The sequence below is a fragment of the Hypanus sabinus genome, chromosome 9 (genome assembly GCF_030144855.1).
Source record: "Hypanus sabinus isolate sHypSab1 chromosome 9, sHypSab1.hap1, whole genome shotgun sequence".
Lineage (NCBI taxonomy): Eukaryota > Metazoa > Chordata > Chondrichthyes > Myliobatiformes > Dasyatidae > Hypanus > Hypanus sabinus.
The window spans coordinates 93,784,581-93,803,132 of NC_082714.1; the positions used below are offsets into that span (position 1 = coordinate 93,784,581).

General features: G+C 45.9%; 1 protein-coding gene across 1 annotated transcript; it reads left to right on the forward strand.

The window, feature by feature from the left end:
- Nucleotides 1-1,079: 1,079 nt before the first annotated feature.
- LOC132398868 (immunoglobulin alpha-2 heavy chain-like) lies at nucleotides 1,080-13,513 on the forward strand. The gene is made up of 6 exons (XM_059978701.1): nucleotides 1,080-1,183; nucleotides 1,877-2,203; nucleotides 5,860-6,150; nucleotides 8,368-8,487; nucleotides 8,588-8,646; nucleotides 13,101-13,513. Exons 1-6 carry the CDS (start codon nucleotides 1,141-1,143, stop codon nucleotides 13,131-13,133), a joined length of 873 nt encoding a protein of 290 aa, XP_059834684.1. The 5' UTR covers nucleotides 1,080-1,140; the 3' UTR covers nucleotides 13,134-13,513.
- Nucleotides 13,514-18,552: the final 5,039 nt, after the last annotated feature.

Sequence of the window (18,552 nt, forward strand, 5' to 3'; positions counted from 1 at the left end):
CACCACTTGTCACAAACCTCTATCACGAATATGTGCGTGTGTGTGTGCGCTTATACAAGTGTTTATGTGTGTATATGATGTGATTTTCGTCCAATATAATAGAACCACTTAGTGCAATCAAACTCTCAGTGTAATTGGTTTATTATTGTACGGAGGAACAGTGAAAACATCTTTCTTTCACGTCAAATTCAGAGAGATCGTTTCATCGCATCAGTACAGGTCCCATTGGTCATTGTCAGCGCACACTATGCCAGCCTCCTACCCCCACCCTCCTCTTTATTTAGCTTCATACCTCATCCGCTTAACCTGCCTACAAAACTACTCTTTAACTTCAACTTCTGTGGAAATATCCAGAAGGAATCCCGAGTGAAAACGAGCCGCGCTGCCCACCGTGCGGTCTTCAGGCGAGAAGTTAAACTGAAGCCGGTCTGTTCATTACCAATCCACTAAAAACAAGAGAAAGTGAGCTCTTTCCGATCCTGGAGCCAATGTCTATCAATCCAGACCAGACACCATTACGTGGACGGTTTATGGGAGCTTTCTGTGTAAATATTGGTCGGTGTCTTTTCAATGCTGCAACATCGATTAGAAAAACACACCATTGTGTTTTAAACAGCTTTGGAACGCAGGAGGCGTGAACCATTTTAGAAACGTCTTCGCCCGCCTCCAACACAACCATCGCTACATGGAAACATCGTTAAACAATTTCATCAAACACTTCTAGTTTAAAAATTAACCACAAGATAGCACCGTCCACCCAACTGTATGTACTTCTCTGGAGGAAGACTTCCTGTCCTAATTAAGACTTCATGATAAACCTAACCAGATTCCTGTCTATAGTCTCACACATCAGAGATAGCACTATGAGTGCTTCGAGTGTGGTCTGACTAACGCGAGTAAGCGTGTATATTTTTTATGTGTTTGCAAACCGTGTTTCATCTGCTTGTACCTGGCCCCGCGTAAACAGGAAAACCGCAGAACGCCTCTACCTTTTTCCAATACAACCAAACATTTACTAATTAGCATTACATTTTATTCTCATCAATTACAAATGATCTCGCCCCCTCGCTTGCGTCAAATTCACAAACCCATGAACATGCGTCTGCGATTAACACCCGGAGTTTAACTCGGTCACGAACAATGAGATGCTACGCGGTCTTCACGCTCTCTTTTTTAGTGCAAGGTGAGCGACCCGAGCTTCGAGAAAAGAAGAGCTTGGGCAGCTGGTTTAGAGGGAATGCTGATCGTTAACTAACTGAAGGGATTTGGTAGAATAAATAAGTGGATTCTAATACGGAGGGCATGCATTTAAGTTGAAATGGTGTAGTTTCGAATGAGATGTGAAGGGCAGATAATGGTGGTGCCTGGAATACGCTGGGGAGGTGTTAGAGGCAGACACATTGGGGATTTTTATCATACGTTTAGATAGGCGCATTGATGCGAGGAAAGTGGACGTTGTGTCGACAGAAGAGATTAGATGGCCACTTGGTTATTAATTGAATTGGTTCAGCACAAAAGGGCCCGTTACTCTGCTGTACTGTTCTATATTCTATGTCGATATTTTTGTTTAACCACCGATATGGAAATCGGAGAAAGTAGAAGGTAGAATTAGCAAGTTAGATTACGCTGGAGAGAAGGTGCGGTAAATTAATTCCCTCCCCACCAGGGAATGAAGTAACTGGAAGGATTTCCAACGGAGTTTTAAGAAGCGGATTTAGATACAATTATGAGAGTAGAGCAGCCGGTAAAACAATTAACTGTAGAGACTGAGCATGCTGCTCGTTCTGTGTTCCACAGACTCAATTCGTAAAAAGATGGCGCGCGGACAAAGTCGCTGTGAGAAAACCACTCTGTGATCAAATCTTCCTTCTCTCAGTTTCTGTGTCTCAGGCCGCCTTGTTTCAGTCTCCGCCGATTCAGACCATCCGTGTCGGAGATCGAGCCATCCTGAATTGTAGCCGGGACCTTGGTGTGCTTGCTTCTATAAACTGGTATAAACGGAGCGACCAAAGGCATCTGCAGTTCGTTTATACGGTGGGCAAATTCCTGAAAGCGCAGGGGAGGTTCTCGGGGCTGGTGGACGAAAAATCGGCCACTTACTCCCTGGAGATTGAAAACGTCCAGCAAAGTGATTCCGGGATCTACTTCTGCGCACTCCAGCTCTATGGCGAGTTCGGCAATGGATCCAATCTAGTTGTCTCAGGTAACCCGCAGAAACAAGTTCAGCATTTCTGCTGATCCCGGGACCCTTTTTAAATGTTCATGACCCCTACTGGGCGTAGGAGCTGAAAGCAGTTCGCCAACGCACTCTGTCATGGGCCACTTTCAAATTGTCCCAGAATGTAGCCCATTTCCGGAGGTCCCTCTTCTCCCGGGGAAATTCTGTTTGAGTTACGGTCGCACTGAAGTTTTACGGGATGGGGTTACGAACACCATGCCCAACCCTACTCCTTTCGTGGCCGGGTTGAGGACTGTATATGGTGGCGTTTTGCCATATAGTGTACGCAGAGGGTATAATTGAGACGGGAATTTGACGGGAATTTGTGATGCTGTTGGTAGTGCGGAGATTAGATTTGAGCAACGGAGCCACTGATGAGGTTAATTCAGTTTAATTTAGAGATACAGCACGGCATCAGTCTCTTTCAATTACGAGTTAATTTTCACGTCTTTAGAATGTGGGAGGAAATCGGAACACTAGGAGAAAATCTACGCGTTTCTTACTAACCCCTTACAGGTACCGACGTAGATTGAAACATAGTCTTACATTTGGCCCAGGAAAGCGTTTCCATAACCGCTACGCTACCATGCCACCCCTAAAGGTGGTCAGGACAATTGCAGATTAAGTTTAAATCTGGGAAAATTGAGGCGAAGTGTTTTGGAAGCTCGGCAACAGATATAATGAACAGCAGTAGCAAAGGAGACTTGGAGACAAGGTGGTGAAGCAAACATACCAAATACTTGTCTTCAGTTGCCGCGGAATAGAATCTAAGAGCAAGGAAGAGGGTATATTCAAACTGTATAACACATTAATCAAACCAAAATTGGAGTCGTCTGTTAAAATTGGAGCCAATGCGTTAATTGGAGCAAGGGCACGATTGCGCTGGAGAGGATACAGAGAGGATTCAACAGTTTTGCGTCCTCGAAATTCTCGAATATTTAATGCTCATCATAAAAGGCTCAGGTCGGATCTAAGTGAATGAAGTTTGTGATAAGATCATCAATTATCTCATCAGTTTCATGGCAGATGTATTTTCCCTCTCGATCCCTTTCTTTTGCCTTCTCCACGTAGCCTTTGACACTCTTACTAATTAAGATCCTATCAACCTCGGCTTTAAGCATTGGACTGCATAGCCCCCTGCAGCAATGAATTCAACAGATGCAACACCTTCTGGCTCGTCATTTTGAAAAATAGTCAGCTGGGGAGCGGTTTTGAAATAGTAGTCGTGACTGCACATATTTCAAGTGGTTATAGAAAATAAAAGTTCGCATGAAACAGAAATAAACCTCTTAGACTGGGCAAATCCATGCTTGTTAATATTAGACAGGAGCAGGATAGAGTTCAATTGGAGCACCCGCTTGCCGGTAAGCCCCTATGTGTATGGAAGAAATAGGAAAAACTCAGGGCCAACATGCTTTTGTAAGGGTAAAAGGAAGATGTCATAATCTCAGAGAGCTATGTGCGACAAGGTTTTTGAGGATGGACAAAGATTAAAAAAAAATGAAACGCATGTTATGTATAGAAAGTTAAAGACTATCGAAGCCCTTCCTGGTATCAAAAAAGGCAGATTAATTAAAGTCACAAAATATCAATGGCAAGTAGATAAGAGTTTATCTGCAAGCCACATAAAAGTGTATTAAGGGCGAAAGATCATCCAAGGAAATATTAAAGCCCATTACCAGCAACGGACGAATCTGTCTTTGGGGGCAGAAGGTATTGGAATGGTCCTATCAGAGCACGTTTCATCAAAATTCACAAACGTGGCGCACCTCGTAGATGGAGGCTTCAGTGAAGGAAAAGGTGAACTTTTGGTGTAAATCTCAATAACTGAAGAACAAGCGTTTGAAGACACAGCGGCATTAAATGTCAAAAATCACCGGATCTATCCTAGGCATTTGTGGTAAGCAAAGTGTGAGATTGCTGGGTCTTTAAGTGAGGTATTGCAAATGTACGCGCGGTACATGTGAGGCTCCAGGAAGGTAGCAGTTGGAGTACCAGGGAAAAGACTGGCAAAAATAGACCTATGAGTGGTAGGGATCTTAAAAGACTGAATTTCGAGGAACAGGATTATTAACATCTTGGAGTGACAAGGTCTAATCAGAGACAGCCAAGCTGGCTGTGTCAGTAGCTTATCATGTCTGAGAAATCCGAATCGCAATTCTTAAAGAGGTGGCCAAGTCTATGATATAGAAAGTACAATCAGTGTATGTTTTACATGCACTTCAGAGACGCCTCTGACAAGGTCCCACATAGACATGAGCCAGGGCAATTTGGCAAACGATTCCACATTAGAATGGCAACAAGGGCAAGGGAAGGTTGGATGCCTGTTACTAGCGGTGTCCTCCAAGAATAGTTGGTGGAACCTTGGCTCTTTGAAATATTTTTGAATAGTATAGATTCTGATTTCAGAAGCAAGATCAGCAAATTTGTGGAGAATACAAAGAAGGGAGAAATAGTGGATAGTACCGATAGTGTGAAAGTTAGTCTTTGTCCAAGGGGTGTTACTGAAGTGTTGATGAAATGCATTATAAATGTTAACCCGGAACAGCGCGAGTGAATGCGTTTTGGAAGGATTAATGAGGAAAGTACATGAGAAACATAGAGGTTGAGGGAGAGAAAGACCCTGGATTACAAATCCAGTGATTATTTAAGGTGGCATCTCACGTACATACTGTGATTATGAAGGGAAATGGATATTGGCCTTTCATTAGTCAGGTTATTGAATTGAGAGGCAGGGAGGTTATAGACACGAAGTACACAGCGTGAGGCCCTTCCACACATTTGAGGTAGACAAACAAAAGAGCAGAAATTTATTATAAGATAGAAGATTTTCGTGGGGAGCTGAAGAGGATCAACCATCATAGAATGGTTGCAGATTTGCTGACAGCATCTAAGAGGTGTCTAGATGTGTTCAGTGATTACTTAGAGAGAAGGATCTTTGCTAAGTGTTGGAAGATGGGATTAATGTTGATTGGTGCCCACTGGTCGAGATGATGATCCATTTTGTCTGCTTCCCCGCTGTGTGTCTCTATCACAACGATGTCGTTTCGTTTGCGAGGAGCGGCTGTAACGTTGCTTTGTTTTTCTTGGGGCGGAGAGGGTAAGATGATAGAAGTGTGAAACATCAGCTGAGCCTAAACACGGGGCAATATACAATGACGAATTAACCTACTGACCGGTACGATTTTCGACAGAGCCAGGAAACCGGAGCATCCGGAGTAAACCTACCTTACCACGAGAAATTTGCTTTTCTGGGCGACAAACTCCTTACAATGGAAGCCGGGGTTGAACTCCAAACTCCGCCTCGATGTATAATAGCGTTTCGCTAAACGCTCTGCTGCCGAGGCTCTGGTAAATGTATCGATAATCCTATATAAAGGAGGGGTAGGAAATTTAGAAAAGGCTTGAAGAAGGGTGACTCTCTCCGAGTGGCGATGGGATCTCACTCCCTGAGGGGAGCGATGCAGCTACTCGCTTAGTTTTGAAGGCGAACTATCACAGACAGAGGGCCTTATAAACTAGGATTAGCATAGATATGTACTTGATACCCCGGGGAAGATGGCCAGAATAGCCTGTTTTTGAAACGGTGATTAAAGTTGGCCATCCAATTAATACAGTGTTGTTGTGTTTTCCGCATTCAGCACAGCCTCCCACCATATTCCTGTTAGCGCCGCAAGCGGATCAAATTGCCCAAATGCAACTGGTGACGTTGATGTGTTTGGTGAGAGGCGTGTCTTCCCACTCGCTGAGCATCCGCTGGAACATATCTGGAAATACCACAGAAGGTCGCGTTGATCCCCTGATATTTGATCCGGACGGAGGCTACAGCGTTAGAAGTCGTTTCCAGATCCCGGCGGAAAGTTGGCGTAGCGGCGCCGTCTGCTCTTGCGCCGCTGGACAGCTGGTCAGTGACAGTGTTTCCGCTCAGAAAGGTATCGTACAAACTAGCTATTCCCATTAGCTTTATGACGCGAGGCCATTCGGCCCTTTGTGTTTATGCCTAGCATCGAGTTATCCCGCTCTATAGCGCTGTCTCCGTGGCCCTAACGGCTCTACTGCCGCATTCAAACACTGCGGTAATGTGAGCAGAGCTTCTGCCCCCTCGCCACCGATCATGGAAACTTTCACCTCTCTCCGAGTGAAACTCTTTCCCTTAAGTAGTAAGTAGTAAGACATAAGTAGTTCGGTCCCGAAAATGACCTATTCACCGCCGACTCTGTCGGTTAACCATTCCCCTCTCCAGGCCAATATACTGCTTCCCAGCGTCGGGCGCGCTTAGCTGTGACCGATCGAACACCTCTGAACATGCGCATTTACCTATCATATTTGCTATAATCTCAGAAGTTAGTAAATTTCAAACTCAAATCGCTCTGGCCCCGACGTATATTTCTATGGTCCCTTTGAACAGAGTTCTTACACGATTTAGATAGGTACATGGATAAAAGGAAAATGGAGGAAAATGTAGAAGGTAAGGAATAGACTGATCTTTGAGTGAAAAGGTCGGTACATCATCATTATACTTGTACTGTGTTGTACGGTTTTCCGTTCTCTGATCTATTCATCTCAAAAGCTAGTCGTCATGGCATTTGCATCTTGTTATTCACCTACACTGCGCTTTCTTTGTAACTGCAATACATTATTCCTCATTTTCTCCTTTTGTGCTACTCTGTGTTTTATGTGCGATATGATCTGACTGGATGGCAAACTTTTCACAGCATCTCGGTTTATGTAATGACAATAAACCTGATACTAATTGCTATAATCTTCCAAGATTTATTGCATTCCAAATTAGACCCAGATACAAAGCTTGAAAAGGAAAGTGACCAATCAGATCATTGTCTATGACATTCCCTCAGGCTCTTACAGTCCTTAATCTCGTGTTTGTTATTGACCGAGACAGGACTTGAGACACACCGTCCCTGATGTCTGACCTTTGTATCCCCTTTAGCCTTGCCGCACAGAAAGGGAAATCATACTTTCTTTGATTCTTTGTTGCCACATAGTTACCAGCGACGCCTTCATTGCTGTGAGGCAGCGGGAATATCTGGTGGAATGTCACATGATCACGCGGAAGCGTGCACACTTCACAGGGGGGACATTCTAGAACTGGATCGAAATCGTCTCCTTAGAGTAACGAGCTACCTTTACAATAGAATAGAGCGAACATATCCGAGACAGAGCGACAAACAGCGAATGACGTTGGCCAGCAAGCGAAGGGTAATCAGAGACCGCACTCCTCAACCTTGAAAAAAGTGCTGCAGTAAAGACCATTAATGATATTGGTATTAACCCAGTATCAGACTAGAGCAGAAGTTGAAAAAACATTTAAATGCCACCGGAAGCCCAAGTAACAGTATGGGGTTGTTGGGCCGAACGTCCAATTCCTGTGACGAGTAGAGAGCCATTTGGATAGACTGTTGTAGAGATCTAAGGTCAGTATTTTCAGAAGGAATGAGAGATTAGAGCATAAGACTACAAGACGTTGTATTATTTAGCTCATCGAGTCTGCTCCGCTATTCCATCGTCGCTGCTTCACTGTCGCCCTCGAACCTATTCTCCTGCCTTTCCCAAAACTTCCGACGGTCTTTCTACTCGAGAAACCATCAATCTCCTCTTTAAATATATCAATTGTAATCTCAGCTAGCTCCAACATGCCGTACAGTATCCTTAGTATCCAGGACACTTGCAAAACGCCATGCTTCAAAGAGGGGCATCTATCATTATGGACCCCATCACCCAGGACATGCCCTCTACGCATTGCTTCTCTCAAGATGGAACTATAAGTCTGAAAAGTTTTAGGATCAGCTTCTTCCCGTCCGCCATCAGATATTCGAATGGACAATTAACCCATGTATACTACCTCACGTTATTCCCTCTCTTTTTGCACGATTTATTTAATTTGCAGACGGACAGACAACCAGACACATGCATATACTTCCTATTGTAATTTATAGTTTTGATTATTGCGTATATCATTATACTGCCACAGCAACACAGCAAGCCTCACGACAAATGCCCTGATTCTGATTCTGATAATACCTTGAATTTATGTTCAATCTGTTGAGTAATTAGAACACACAGGCCAACAAATGCAGATTGGAACTAACGGCAGACTATTTTCAAATGAAAGTCGATTCTATGTCCTACAGACAGCCTGCAGCTCCAACTCTGTCATGTGCTTTCAATTGGTCTGGCGGCGACCCTCGTGTTCCTTGCTGTTGGGGCGACCACTGTGGCTATTAGAAAGTATCGAAAGGAACGCAAACCAGGTGAGGTTTTGGCCTTAACCCAATCATGACCTGAACTTCTCGCCAAACGGAAGTTCTCTCTTCGAAAAAAAGCTAATTTTAAAACATTTCTTTCAATCAGTAAAAGGAGAAACTGCAGGCAAAAGCACCACCAGCCGGCGAAAGGATCGAGAACGTGATGTAAGTGCACACAATTTCAAGTACACCTGTAAACCTGCTCGTTAATGCGATACGCTGGCGTTTTGTGGCACACTATTCTGTAGTGCTTAATGAGGGTGGTTTACATAAAAAAAAATCAACAAAGGCAGTGATGTGGACGAAACCTTCTTGTTATAGAGAAAGGTTAAAGCAGAATGGGCAGGCTGGTTCAAGCTGACAGGAAGGTGAAGGCAACTTAAATCATCACGTGTTACGACAATGGTGTCCGAACAGCATCTCTGAGCGCACAATGCGTCGAAACATGAAGTGAATGGCCTACAACAGTAGAATACCACACTGGGTTCCACACCTATACCCAGTGATGCCATTTACAAGCAGGTAATAGCTTTGCGTTTACAATAGCACAACACGGGAACAGGTCTTTCAGCTTACGATGTCCCATTGAGCTAATTGAATTAGCAATCAAATATGTAACACTAAATACTTCCGCTTGAAGAATGTCCATTTTCTTCAATTTCCAGCACATCGATGTTCCTATCGTAAAGTCTCTAGAACGACTCTATCGCATTTTCCTCCACCAGCACCTTGGGCATCGAATTCCGGGCTCCTCCCACTCCCTGTATTAAAAAATAGACCCGCACATCTCCTTTGAAATTAACCCAGTTTATCTTAAACGAATGCCCACGTTTCAACAATGTGGAAAAGCGATACTGGCGACATAGTATGTAAATCTTTGACAAATAGCCCCTCAGTCTCAGAAGTTCCAGAGAAAACAAGTTTGCTCATGTTCAAGTTCAGTTTCTTGTCATTCACCCGTACACATGTATATCGCCAAATGAAACAGCGTTCGTCCGGACCAAGTTGCACAACGCAGTATATACAAATTACACGCCACACATTAAGTCATACAGCCGTAATAATCACAAATATTTTAACAAATAATCTAAAACATACGGCACAAGTCAAAGGTAAACAGTATAACGCCAATGACACTTCATACGTGCTGAGTCATGGGTGGTGGCAGGGAGTTTAGTAGTCTTATGTCCTGTGGGATGAAGCAGTTTCCCACCCTAAAAGCTCTTGTTTTAATACTCCGGTACCGCCTGCCTGATGGTAGGGGATAAGAAAGATTGCTTGAAGAATGGGAGGGATTATTGACAACGTAAGAATTCGTATGCAGGGCCAAACTCTCCTTACGGCAGATGCTCTTTATTCCATACAGCATCCCAACAAACTACTTCTGCACTCCTTCCAAAGCTTCAACATCCATCCAATAATGAAGCCGATCAAAATGCAATTCAGAGATATATGAAGTCAACTCCAAAATCCCTCTATATGTCACTGGTGTTAAGGGTCTTATCATTAATAGTGTACCAACCCTTTATAATGCAACATTTCTCACTGATCTGTATCCGTTGGTTGCCTTTTACACTGTCCATAACTTTGTTAACAACTGCAAACTTACTAATCCACCAATTTACATTTTCATCCAGGTCATTTATATATATATATATATATCATGTATCTCAGAGGTCCCAATACAGATCCACGTGGAACACAGCCCCCCATCCCCAGCTGGAATAAGTCCCTTCGACGTGTACCCTCTGTCTTCAATGGGCAAGCCAGTTCTGAATCCAAATCATAGAACCCATGCAATATTAATCATCGATTGAGCCTCCTATATGGAACCTTGTTAAACGCCTTACAATATTCTATGTAGACAATATCCATAGCTCTGTCTACAAGACATCACCATCGTCACTTCTTCTAAAATCTTAATCAAATTAGGAGGACATCACTTGCCCCGCATGTAGACAGGTTTTCCAAACGCTCATAAATCCGATCGTTAAGAATTATTTCCAGTAACGTCCCTACCACTGACGGGTATCTCACTGGTCTAAAATTCTCAAGATAATCCCCATTTCCTTTCAAAAATACTGGAACATTAGCTACTTACTAGTTCTCAGAGACCTCGCCTGTGGCTAGATGCCACTGAGATATTGGTCCTCATCTGTTGCCCCTGTCATTCCCACAAGAACATCCACTTAACGTTCCTTAAGAGACCCAGTACTGCCTCATTCTTTATCTCATAATGCACAAGCAAATTCGTACCCTCCACACTGATCTCGCCACCTTCACCATATGTGTTCTTGGTAAATACTGATGTTAAGCACTCGACAACATTTTTCACTTCCATGCACATGTTCCCTAATTTATCATTCAGTTGTCCTACCCGCTGCTAATTATCATCTTGCTCTTGATGTATCAATAGAAAGTCCTGGGATTCTCTTTAATCCTACTTGCCAATGACCTTTCATGGTCATTTCTGGCCTTCCTAATCGCTTCGAGTTAGTTTCCAGCTTCTTTATAATTCTAAAGGGCTCTGTTTGATGTTTTAGCTTTGCAAACATTTTTATTTTATTTATTTTTTATTTATTAAATTTTAGAAATTACAAAGAATAATTGTAATAGTAAAATAGTAAGAAAGATAATATTAACTCTCCCCCCCCCACTTAACCCTCCCCCCTTAATCCTTACCTAAAGAAAAAAAAAGAAGAGAAAGATTGCCTGGATATCGGAGGATCCCCACATGCTCCATGGAGTTCAAAATAATTTTGATATTTATTTTTTACTTTCCCCAATTACTATAATTTTATCTTCAAAGGACCTATGTATTTAATCCTACCTTTTGTAAGTATGGGAGCCAAATTTTCAGAAATATATCATATTCTTTTCTGAAATTATACGTAATTTTTTCAAGTGGGATACAACTATGTATTTCATTATTCCAACGATCCCTAGTTAAATATAAATCAGATTTCCAACTAACTGTGATAACTTTTTTGGATACTGCCAATGCAATTTTTATAATTTTTTTCTGATACTTGTTCAATTTAAATTTCGGTATTGTCCCTTCAATGTCTCCTAATAAAAATAATAGTGGACTATGTGAGAGTTGTACTCTAGTAATTTGTTCCAATAAAAGTCTTAACTTTATCCAAAATGGTTGAATTTTAAAACAAGACCAAGTAGAATGTAAAAAGGTACCAATTTCTTGATTACATCGAAAACATTGGTCAGACATATTTGAATTTAATCTATTTTTTTTTAACCAAAAGATTGCCTTTCCTTCTGGTCCGGATCCGTTGTCTGTCTCGAAATTTGCGCCAAAACAGTTGTTCCCAATTGACGCTGTCCAGTTTCTGTCTAATATTCACTAATTTATCCTGTTCGAATGTAATGGTGTTTATAATATTCTTATGTACGGCTATCTGAAAAAAACTATGTTGTGATCACTGTTCACTAAATGTTCTCCCACTAAAAGTCAGTCGGTTGGGCAGGCTGATTATCAAATTCCAGTTCAATTTTGCCCCATCCTCTTGTTGGAACATCTGCAGATTGATATAGAAACTATTTAGGATTCAGCAAACAAATGTTACACTGTATAAACCTCTTATTTAAGAAGATCCCTCTCTGTTAGGAAAGTTGAAGTCACCCACAACAACCCTGTTGTTTTTATACCTTAGTGTAGGATTCATTGTTCTAAAACACATTCCAGATACGACAATAGACAGAATCTAACACCAAACTATTAATTCATGTGACACGTAGCTGGTCCCTCCCGGTCGGCGGGGTGTCTTTAAACGAGGAGCGGTCGGGTGTCCAGCTCCGCAGCAGCGAACATTGACAATGTTGGCGTTAGTCCGCAACAACAGAGAGCAGACATCTTGAGAAGTGGAGTTTCGGAAGAAGAGAAAGAATGCAACAGGGAATGGAATTCGCGAGGGAATTTGAGGAGATTTCAATTGCAGGGAAACAGCTTAACAGAGTTACAGATCGGCGAGAGATAGAGGTTGGAGTGTGTGGCATTGATAAAGGGGTTTAGGATTTGGACGAATTACCCAGATCGAAGACTGTTTAAGGGTTAGGTAGGTTACACAGATATAAGGTTTCGGGGCTGGAGGGGGTCACACGGAGTGGTATACCGGCGGGAGAGGATCCGCAAATAGGCTGCTGTGTAGGTGCTTAAGCAGTGCAGAGACTGAAGGGATTTACATATAGTAGATAGGGAAGGACATTGGTGCTGGTGGCTTTAGATGAGAAGGGAGACATGGAAGATGTAAGGCCGGAAGACACTGCATTTAAGGAACAACAGGACGTCCATGGGCCTTAAGATATTATGGATTTGTTAGGTCCAGGACTGGACAAGATTACACAGAGCACGGACTGAAAAATGATATTGAAATCGGAAGGACGTCACAGGGGCAGTGTCTGGTATTGGACGAGAGGGTCCTGCGTTTGTTGTTTGGCTGTAATCAGGGAAATTAAAGGTGAATGAAACTTTGCTCCATAATATCACATCCCTTTGATTTGGAATTAACGCGTGATTAAATTTCCTCATACACACAGCCTGGCGAGGAATGGTGCAGGGTGGGGACTGATACAGTAACCAATCTCATGCCATTCCCTTACAGATCTACGCACAGCTGGCGATTGATACTAAGTGATCTGGAAAGGCAGAGTAAATATTATCCTCCGTGAACAACGACAGATTTAGACCTTGTTTGGTATGTGCGGAGCAAGAACAGCAACGGAGTAGTATGATTAAATGTTTTGAAGTGTTAGTAACGGCACAAGCTGAGCAACTTACAATGCGAGAGAGACAAACCGGACCTGCCGAGACGAAAACTTGCACACTCGAAAGAAAGCAGGAGGTCCAATTGATTCACGGCGCCATCGATTGGCCGCATGAGCATTTGTCATATTCCCGGATGTCTCCATCCAAAGCCTCACTGAGAGCTCCCTCAGTCTCAGACCAATCGGTAATAATGAACAACGGTTAATCTGTACTCCCATCCCTGATTATGTACTGCTTGCTACGATTAAAACTGACCCTTGTCTTAACTACTGCTTTAATACATTAAAATTTGGCATGAAATTTAGAGATGTTCCCACTAAAGGTACGGAAAGAAATCCTTACTGACAGGAGGTCAAGAAGGTTCGAGAGTTAAATGCGTGGCTCAAGCATTGGCGTGGGAGAAGTACGTTTGAATTCATGGGGAATTGGCACTCACTTTTCGGGAAGGAATCCGACGGGCTCCAGCTGAACCGTGATGAGACATGAATTCTTAGCGAAACGCATAACTAGCGCTGTGGATAGGGTTTTAAACAAATAGTAGGGGTGGGTTCGACAGACTGGAGAAGTAAGGTAAACTAAAAAAGAAATATTTGGATAAAGTAAAAGCGAAAAACCAAAAAGAGAAAAGTAGTAGTGGCGTGAAGAAAACTCAAGTGGAAAAGAGTAAAAGATTACAAGATTTTAAAAGTGCAATGTTTGTAAAGGCACTTTATTTGAATGCCGGTAGTATTCGTAACAAGATCAGTAAACTTTTACTCCAAATCAGTATGATTTAGAGGCCATCACAGAAACGTAGTTGCAAGCTGCAGAAGATTAAGGAATTAAATATCCAGGGAAATCAGGTACTACAGAAGGTTTGGCAGGAAGGTAATGGAGATGGGGTAGCGTTTTTAATTAGAGATGAGATCAGGGTGATAGTGAGAGACGATATAAGATCTAAGGAGTAGAATGTTGAATCAATCTGGGCAGAGATTAGGAACATTAGTGGAACAAACAGTCTCTGGTGGGAGTTGTCCATCTGCCGCTGAATAATAACATTACGGTGGCACAGCAATAAACAAAGAAGTATCTGAGGCATGTAAGAATGGAACCGCAGTTATAATGTGGGACTTTTAACTTGCACATAGATTGGGTGAAATAAGCTGCTAGACGGTGTCTTGAGGGGAGATTCGTAGAGTGACAGGTGACAGCTTTCTTGAACAGCATGTTACTGAACCTACAATGGAACGTATTATCTTACATCCGGTTCTGTGCAAGGAGTCAGGTAAAACTTGTGATCCTGTAGTTCAGGGTCCTCTAGGAAAGACTCATCACAGTATGATTGTGTTTGTCAAAGAAATGGAGAGTGCAATAGTTTGATCTACAACCAGTGTATTATGCCTAAACAAAGGAGACTACAATGGAATGAGGGAGAGTTTGGTTGGTGTAGACTGGGAACACAGGCTATATGGTGAGAGGGTTCAGGAACAGTGGAAGATTTTCAAAGAAAGTTTTCACGGCACTCGACAAATGTATATTCCAGTTAAAGGCAAGGACAGTAAGGGCGGGGAGAGTCTTGAATGAGTCAGAAAATAAAAGAAGGCATTAGACTAAATATTCGTATGTACAACGTCGCCTAGAGTAGGGGAAACACGAAGATAGGGAAGACTTTAACTTTAGGGAAAACAGCAAAGAACCACTAAGCAAGAATTAAAGGAAGGGAAACACACAATGAAAATATAACCGCACAAAATATAAACCGGATCGCGAAACTTTTATAATTATACAAACCGGGAAAGGATGGCTAAGGTGAACGTGGTTCCCTTGGGAGACAAGAAGGGGGAATTGATATTGGATAATAAGGAAATAACTGAGATTTTGAAAGACTATTTTGTTTCAGTTTTCACGGTGGACGTGTCATGAGGGGCCGGATGGACCCAAACACAGGAGAAAGGCACTGACGTACAAGGGGGAGGACAGGATGGGGATGCCATGGCACTTAAGGGTAGCTGGGGTTCAGGCAGATAGAATTTAGGCAGGCGGAGCAGATCGGCTTCCGAAGTTCAGGCAGGCTGAGCGGAGCAACTCCCGATGTTCGAAGTCCGGTAGGCAGGCTCCAGGGATACAGGCAGGCAAGCAGACAGGTCCCCGGGTTCAGGCAACCAGGTCCTCGGGGTTCAAGCAGGATGGCAGACATGTCCCCGGTGTTCAGGCAGACAGACATGTCCCCGAGGTTTAGGCAGCCAGTTCCTTGGGGTTCAGGCAGGCAGGTAGATAGGTCCCCGAGGTTCAGGCAGGCAGACAGACAGATCTAGGTGGCGATAGGCTAGAGGAGAGCCTTCCCTGGGCGGGCCGCATGTATCACGATAGGGGCGCCTCCCAGGAGGAAACACCTGAGGCCTGAGCATGACGCGGACCCCTAGGCGGTTGCGGGCACTATCCCAGAGTTCGGGCGGAAGAGAAGGAGGGGGCAGAACCCCCGCCGGGCCACGGCCCATCGGCCGGAGTCGCCAGACGGAGGCAAGGGATAGGAACAGGCAGAACCGCCGCCGGGCCACGGCGGGTCGGCCGGATCCGCCCTACGGAGGCAAGGGATAGGAAAGGCAGACCCTCCGCGGTGCCACGTCCCATCGGCCGGAGTCGCCCGACGGAAGCAAGGGATAGGAACAGGCAGAACCATTGCCGGGCCCCGGCGCGTCGGCCAAACGTACCCGACAGAGGTAAGGGATAGGAGCAGGCAGAACCACTGCCGGGCCGAAGCAGGTAGGCCAGACGATCCCGACAGGGGCAAGGGGTAGGAACGGGCATAGGTCCAGGTCGATCAACACAACAGACATGACAACGGGAAATTCGGAAACGGCCGGCAGACAGCGTGACCGCGCGAAAAACAAAACCGAGCGGAGAAGCGGGACAAGCGCATGGGAAGAAAGGTGGGAGAGCGGGCCAACCTGGCAATACTGGTATGGGCAGAGAATCATGATGAAGAATAGGTCTGAGACCGGACAGGGTAACAGAATGCAGAGACGACTTCGGAGCCGGCGCAGAAACAGGAAACAGAACAAAAATGAACACTAGTCTGGTCCCAGTCCCAAGGCCCCTTATAAACACCTGCAGCTCAATGAGTTACAGGTGTGTCTCCTTGAACCGGGAGGGTCCTAACTTGATCACGGGTGACGGGAGGGACAACTGCTGGACCCGGAGTTCGGAGCCCACGTATCGGATCAAAAGCCGGAACGCGGTTCCGTATCGGACCCTGACTGTTCCCTCCCCCACTTCTAAGGGAGCCGCCTGGCGACCAAAGCGCGGCTGGAGGGCCAGGGACGGTACGGGTGGGTGGGGGGGGGGTATCCAAAGCAGAGAGGACCCCAGGGTAAAGGGAAATAGCCTCCAGTGCATGTGCCGCTGGGTCCATGCGTGGGGTGCTCGTTCTGTCATGAGGGGCCGGATGGAACCAAACGCAGGACGCAGGCACTAAAGTACTAGGGGGAGGACAGGATGGGGTTGACATCGCAATTAAGGGCAGCTGGGGTTCAGGCAGATATTGTTCAGGCAGGCGGAGCGAAGCGGCTCCCAATGTTCAGGTAGGCGAGCGGAGCGGCTCCCGAAGTTCGAAGTCTGGTAGGCAGGCTCCTGGGAATCAGGCAGGCAAGCAGACAGGTCCTCGGGGTTTAGGCAGGCAGGTCCTCGGGGTTCAGGCAGGTAGGTCCTCGGGGTTCACGCAGGCTGGCAGATTGATCCCAGGGGTTCAGGCAGGCAGACCGCTCCCCGGAGTTCAAGCAGGCAACCAGACATGTCCCCGGGTTCAGGCAGGCAGGTAGATAGGTCCCCGGGTTCAGGCAGGCAGGTAGATAGGTCCCCGGGTTCAGGCAGGCAAACAGGTCCCCGAGGTTCAGGCAGGCAGGTAGATAGGTCCCCGAGGTTCAGGCAGGCAGGTAGATAGGTCCCCGAGGTTCAGGCAGGCAAACAGGTCCCCGGGGTTCAGGCAGGCAAACACGTCCCCGGGGTTCAGGCAGGCAGGTAGATAGGTCCCCGAGGTTCAGGCAGGCAGGTAGATAGGTCCCCGAGGTTCAGGCAGGCAAACAGGTCCCCGGGGTTCAGGCAGGCAAACACGTCACCGGGGTTCAGGCAGGCAGGTAGATAGGTCCCCGGGTTCAGGCAGGCAAACAGGTCCCCGGGGTTCAGGCAGGCAGGTAGATAGGTCCCCGGGTTCAGGCAGGCAAACAGGTCCCCGGGTTCAGGCAGGCAAACACGTCCCCGAGGTTCAGGCAGGCAGGTCCTCGGGGTTAAGGAAGGCAGGCAGACAGACAGATCTAGGTGGCGATAGGCTAGTGGAGAGCCCTCCCTGGGCGGGCCGCATGTATCACGGGTAGGGGCACCTCCAAGGCGGAAATACCGGAGGCCTGGGCACGACGGGGACCCCTAGGCGGTTGCAGGCACTCCGCCAGAGTTCGGGCGGAAGAAAAGAAGGGGGCAGAACCCCCGCCGGGCTACGGCGGGTCTTCCGGATCCATCCGACGGAGGTAAGGGATAGGAACAGACAGAACACCCGTCGGGCCACGGCCCGTCGTCCGGAGCCGCCCGACGGAGGCAAGGGATAGGAGCAGGCAGAACCACTGCCGGGCCGAGGCAGGTCGGCCTGACGTGCCGACAGGGGCTAGGGGTAGGAACGGGCATAGGGCCATGTCGACCAACACAACAGCCATGGCAACGGGAAAGTCGGAAACGGCCGGTAGACAGCGCGACCGCGCGAGAAACAAAACCAAGTGGGGAAGCGGGACCAGCGCATGGGAAGAAAGTTGGGAGAGGGAACCAACCTGGAAATGCTGGTACGGGCAGAGAAGCATGATGAAGAATAGGTCTGGTCCCGGGCAGGGTAACAAAATGCAGAGACGAGTTCGGAGCCGGAAGAGAAACAGGAAACAGAACAAAACGACCATCCGTCTGGTCCCAGTCCCAAAGCCCTTTATAAACTCCTGCAGTTCAATGTGTAACAGGTGTGCCTCCTTGAGCCAGAAGGGTCCTAACTGGATCACGGGTGATGGGAGGGACAACTGCAGGACCCTGAGTCCGGAGCCCCCGGACCGGATCAAAACCCGAACGCGGTTCCGGATCGGACTTTGACAGGAGGACATGTCTAACATGCCAAGAGAGATGATATGGATGCGATGGAAGGTGAGAACCTGGGTACAATGACTATCACGAAAGAGGTAGTGCAGAGCCAGCTTGCCGGCCTAAACATAGACAAGTCCCCTGGTTCTGATGGAATGCATCTCAGGATACTGAAAGAAATGTCAGGGGTTATATTTGAA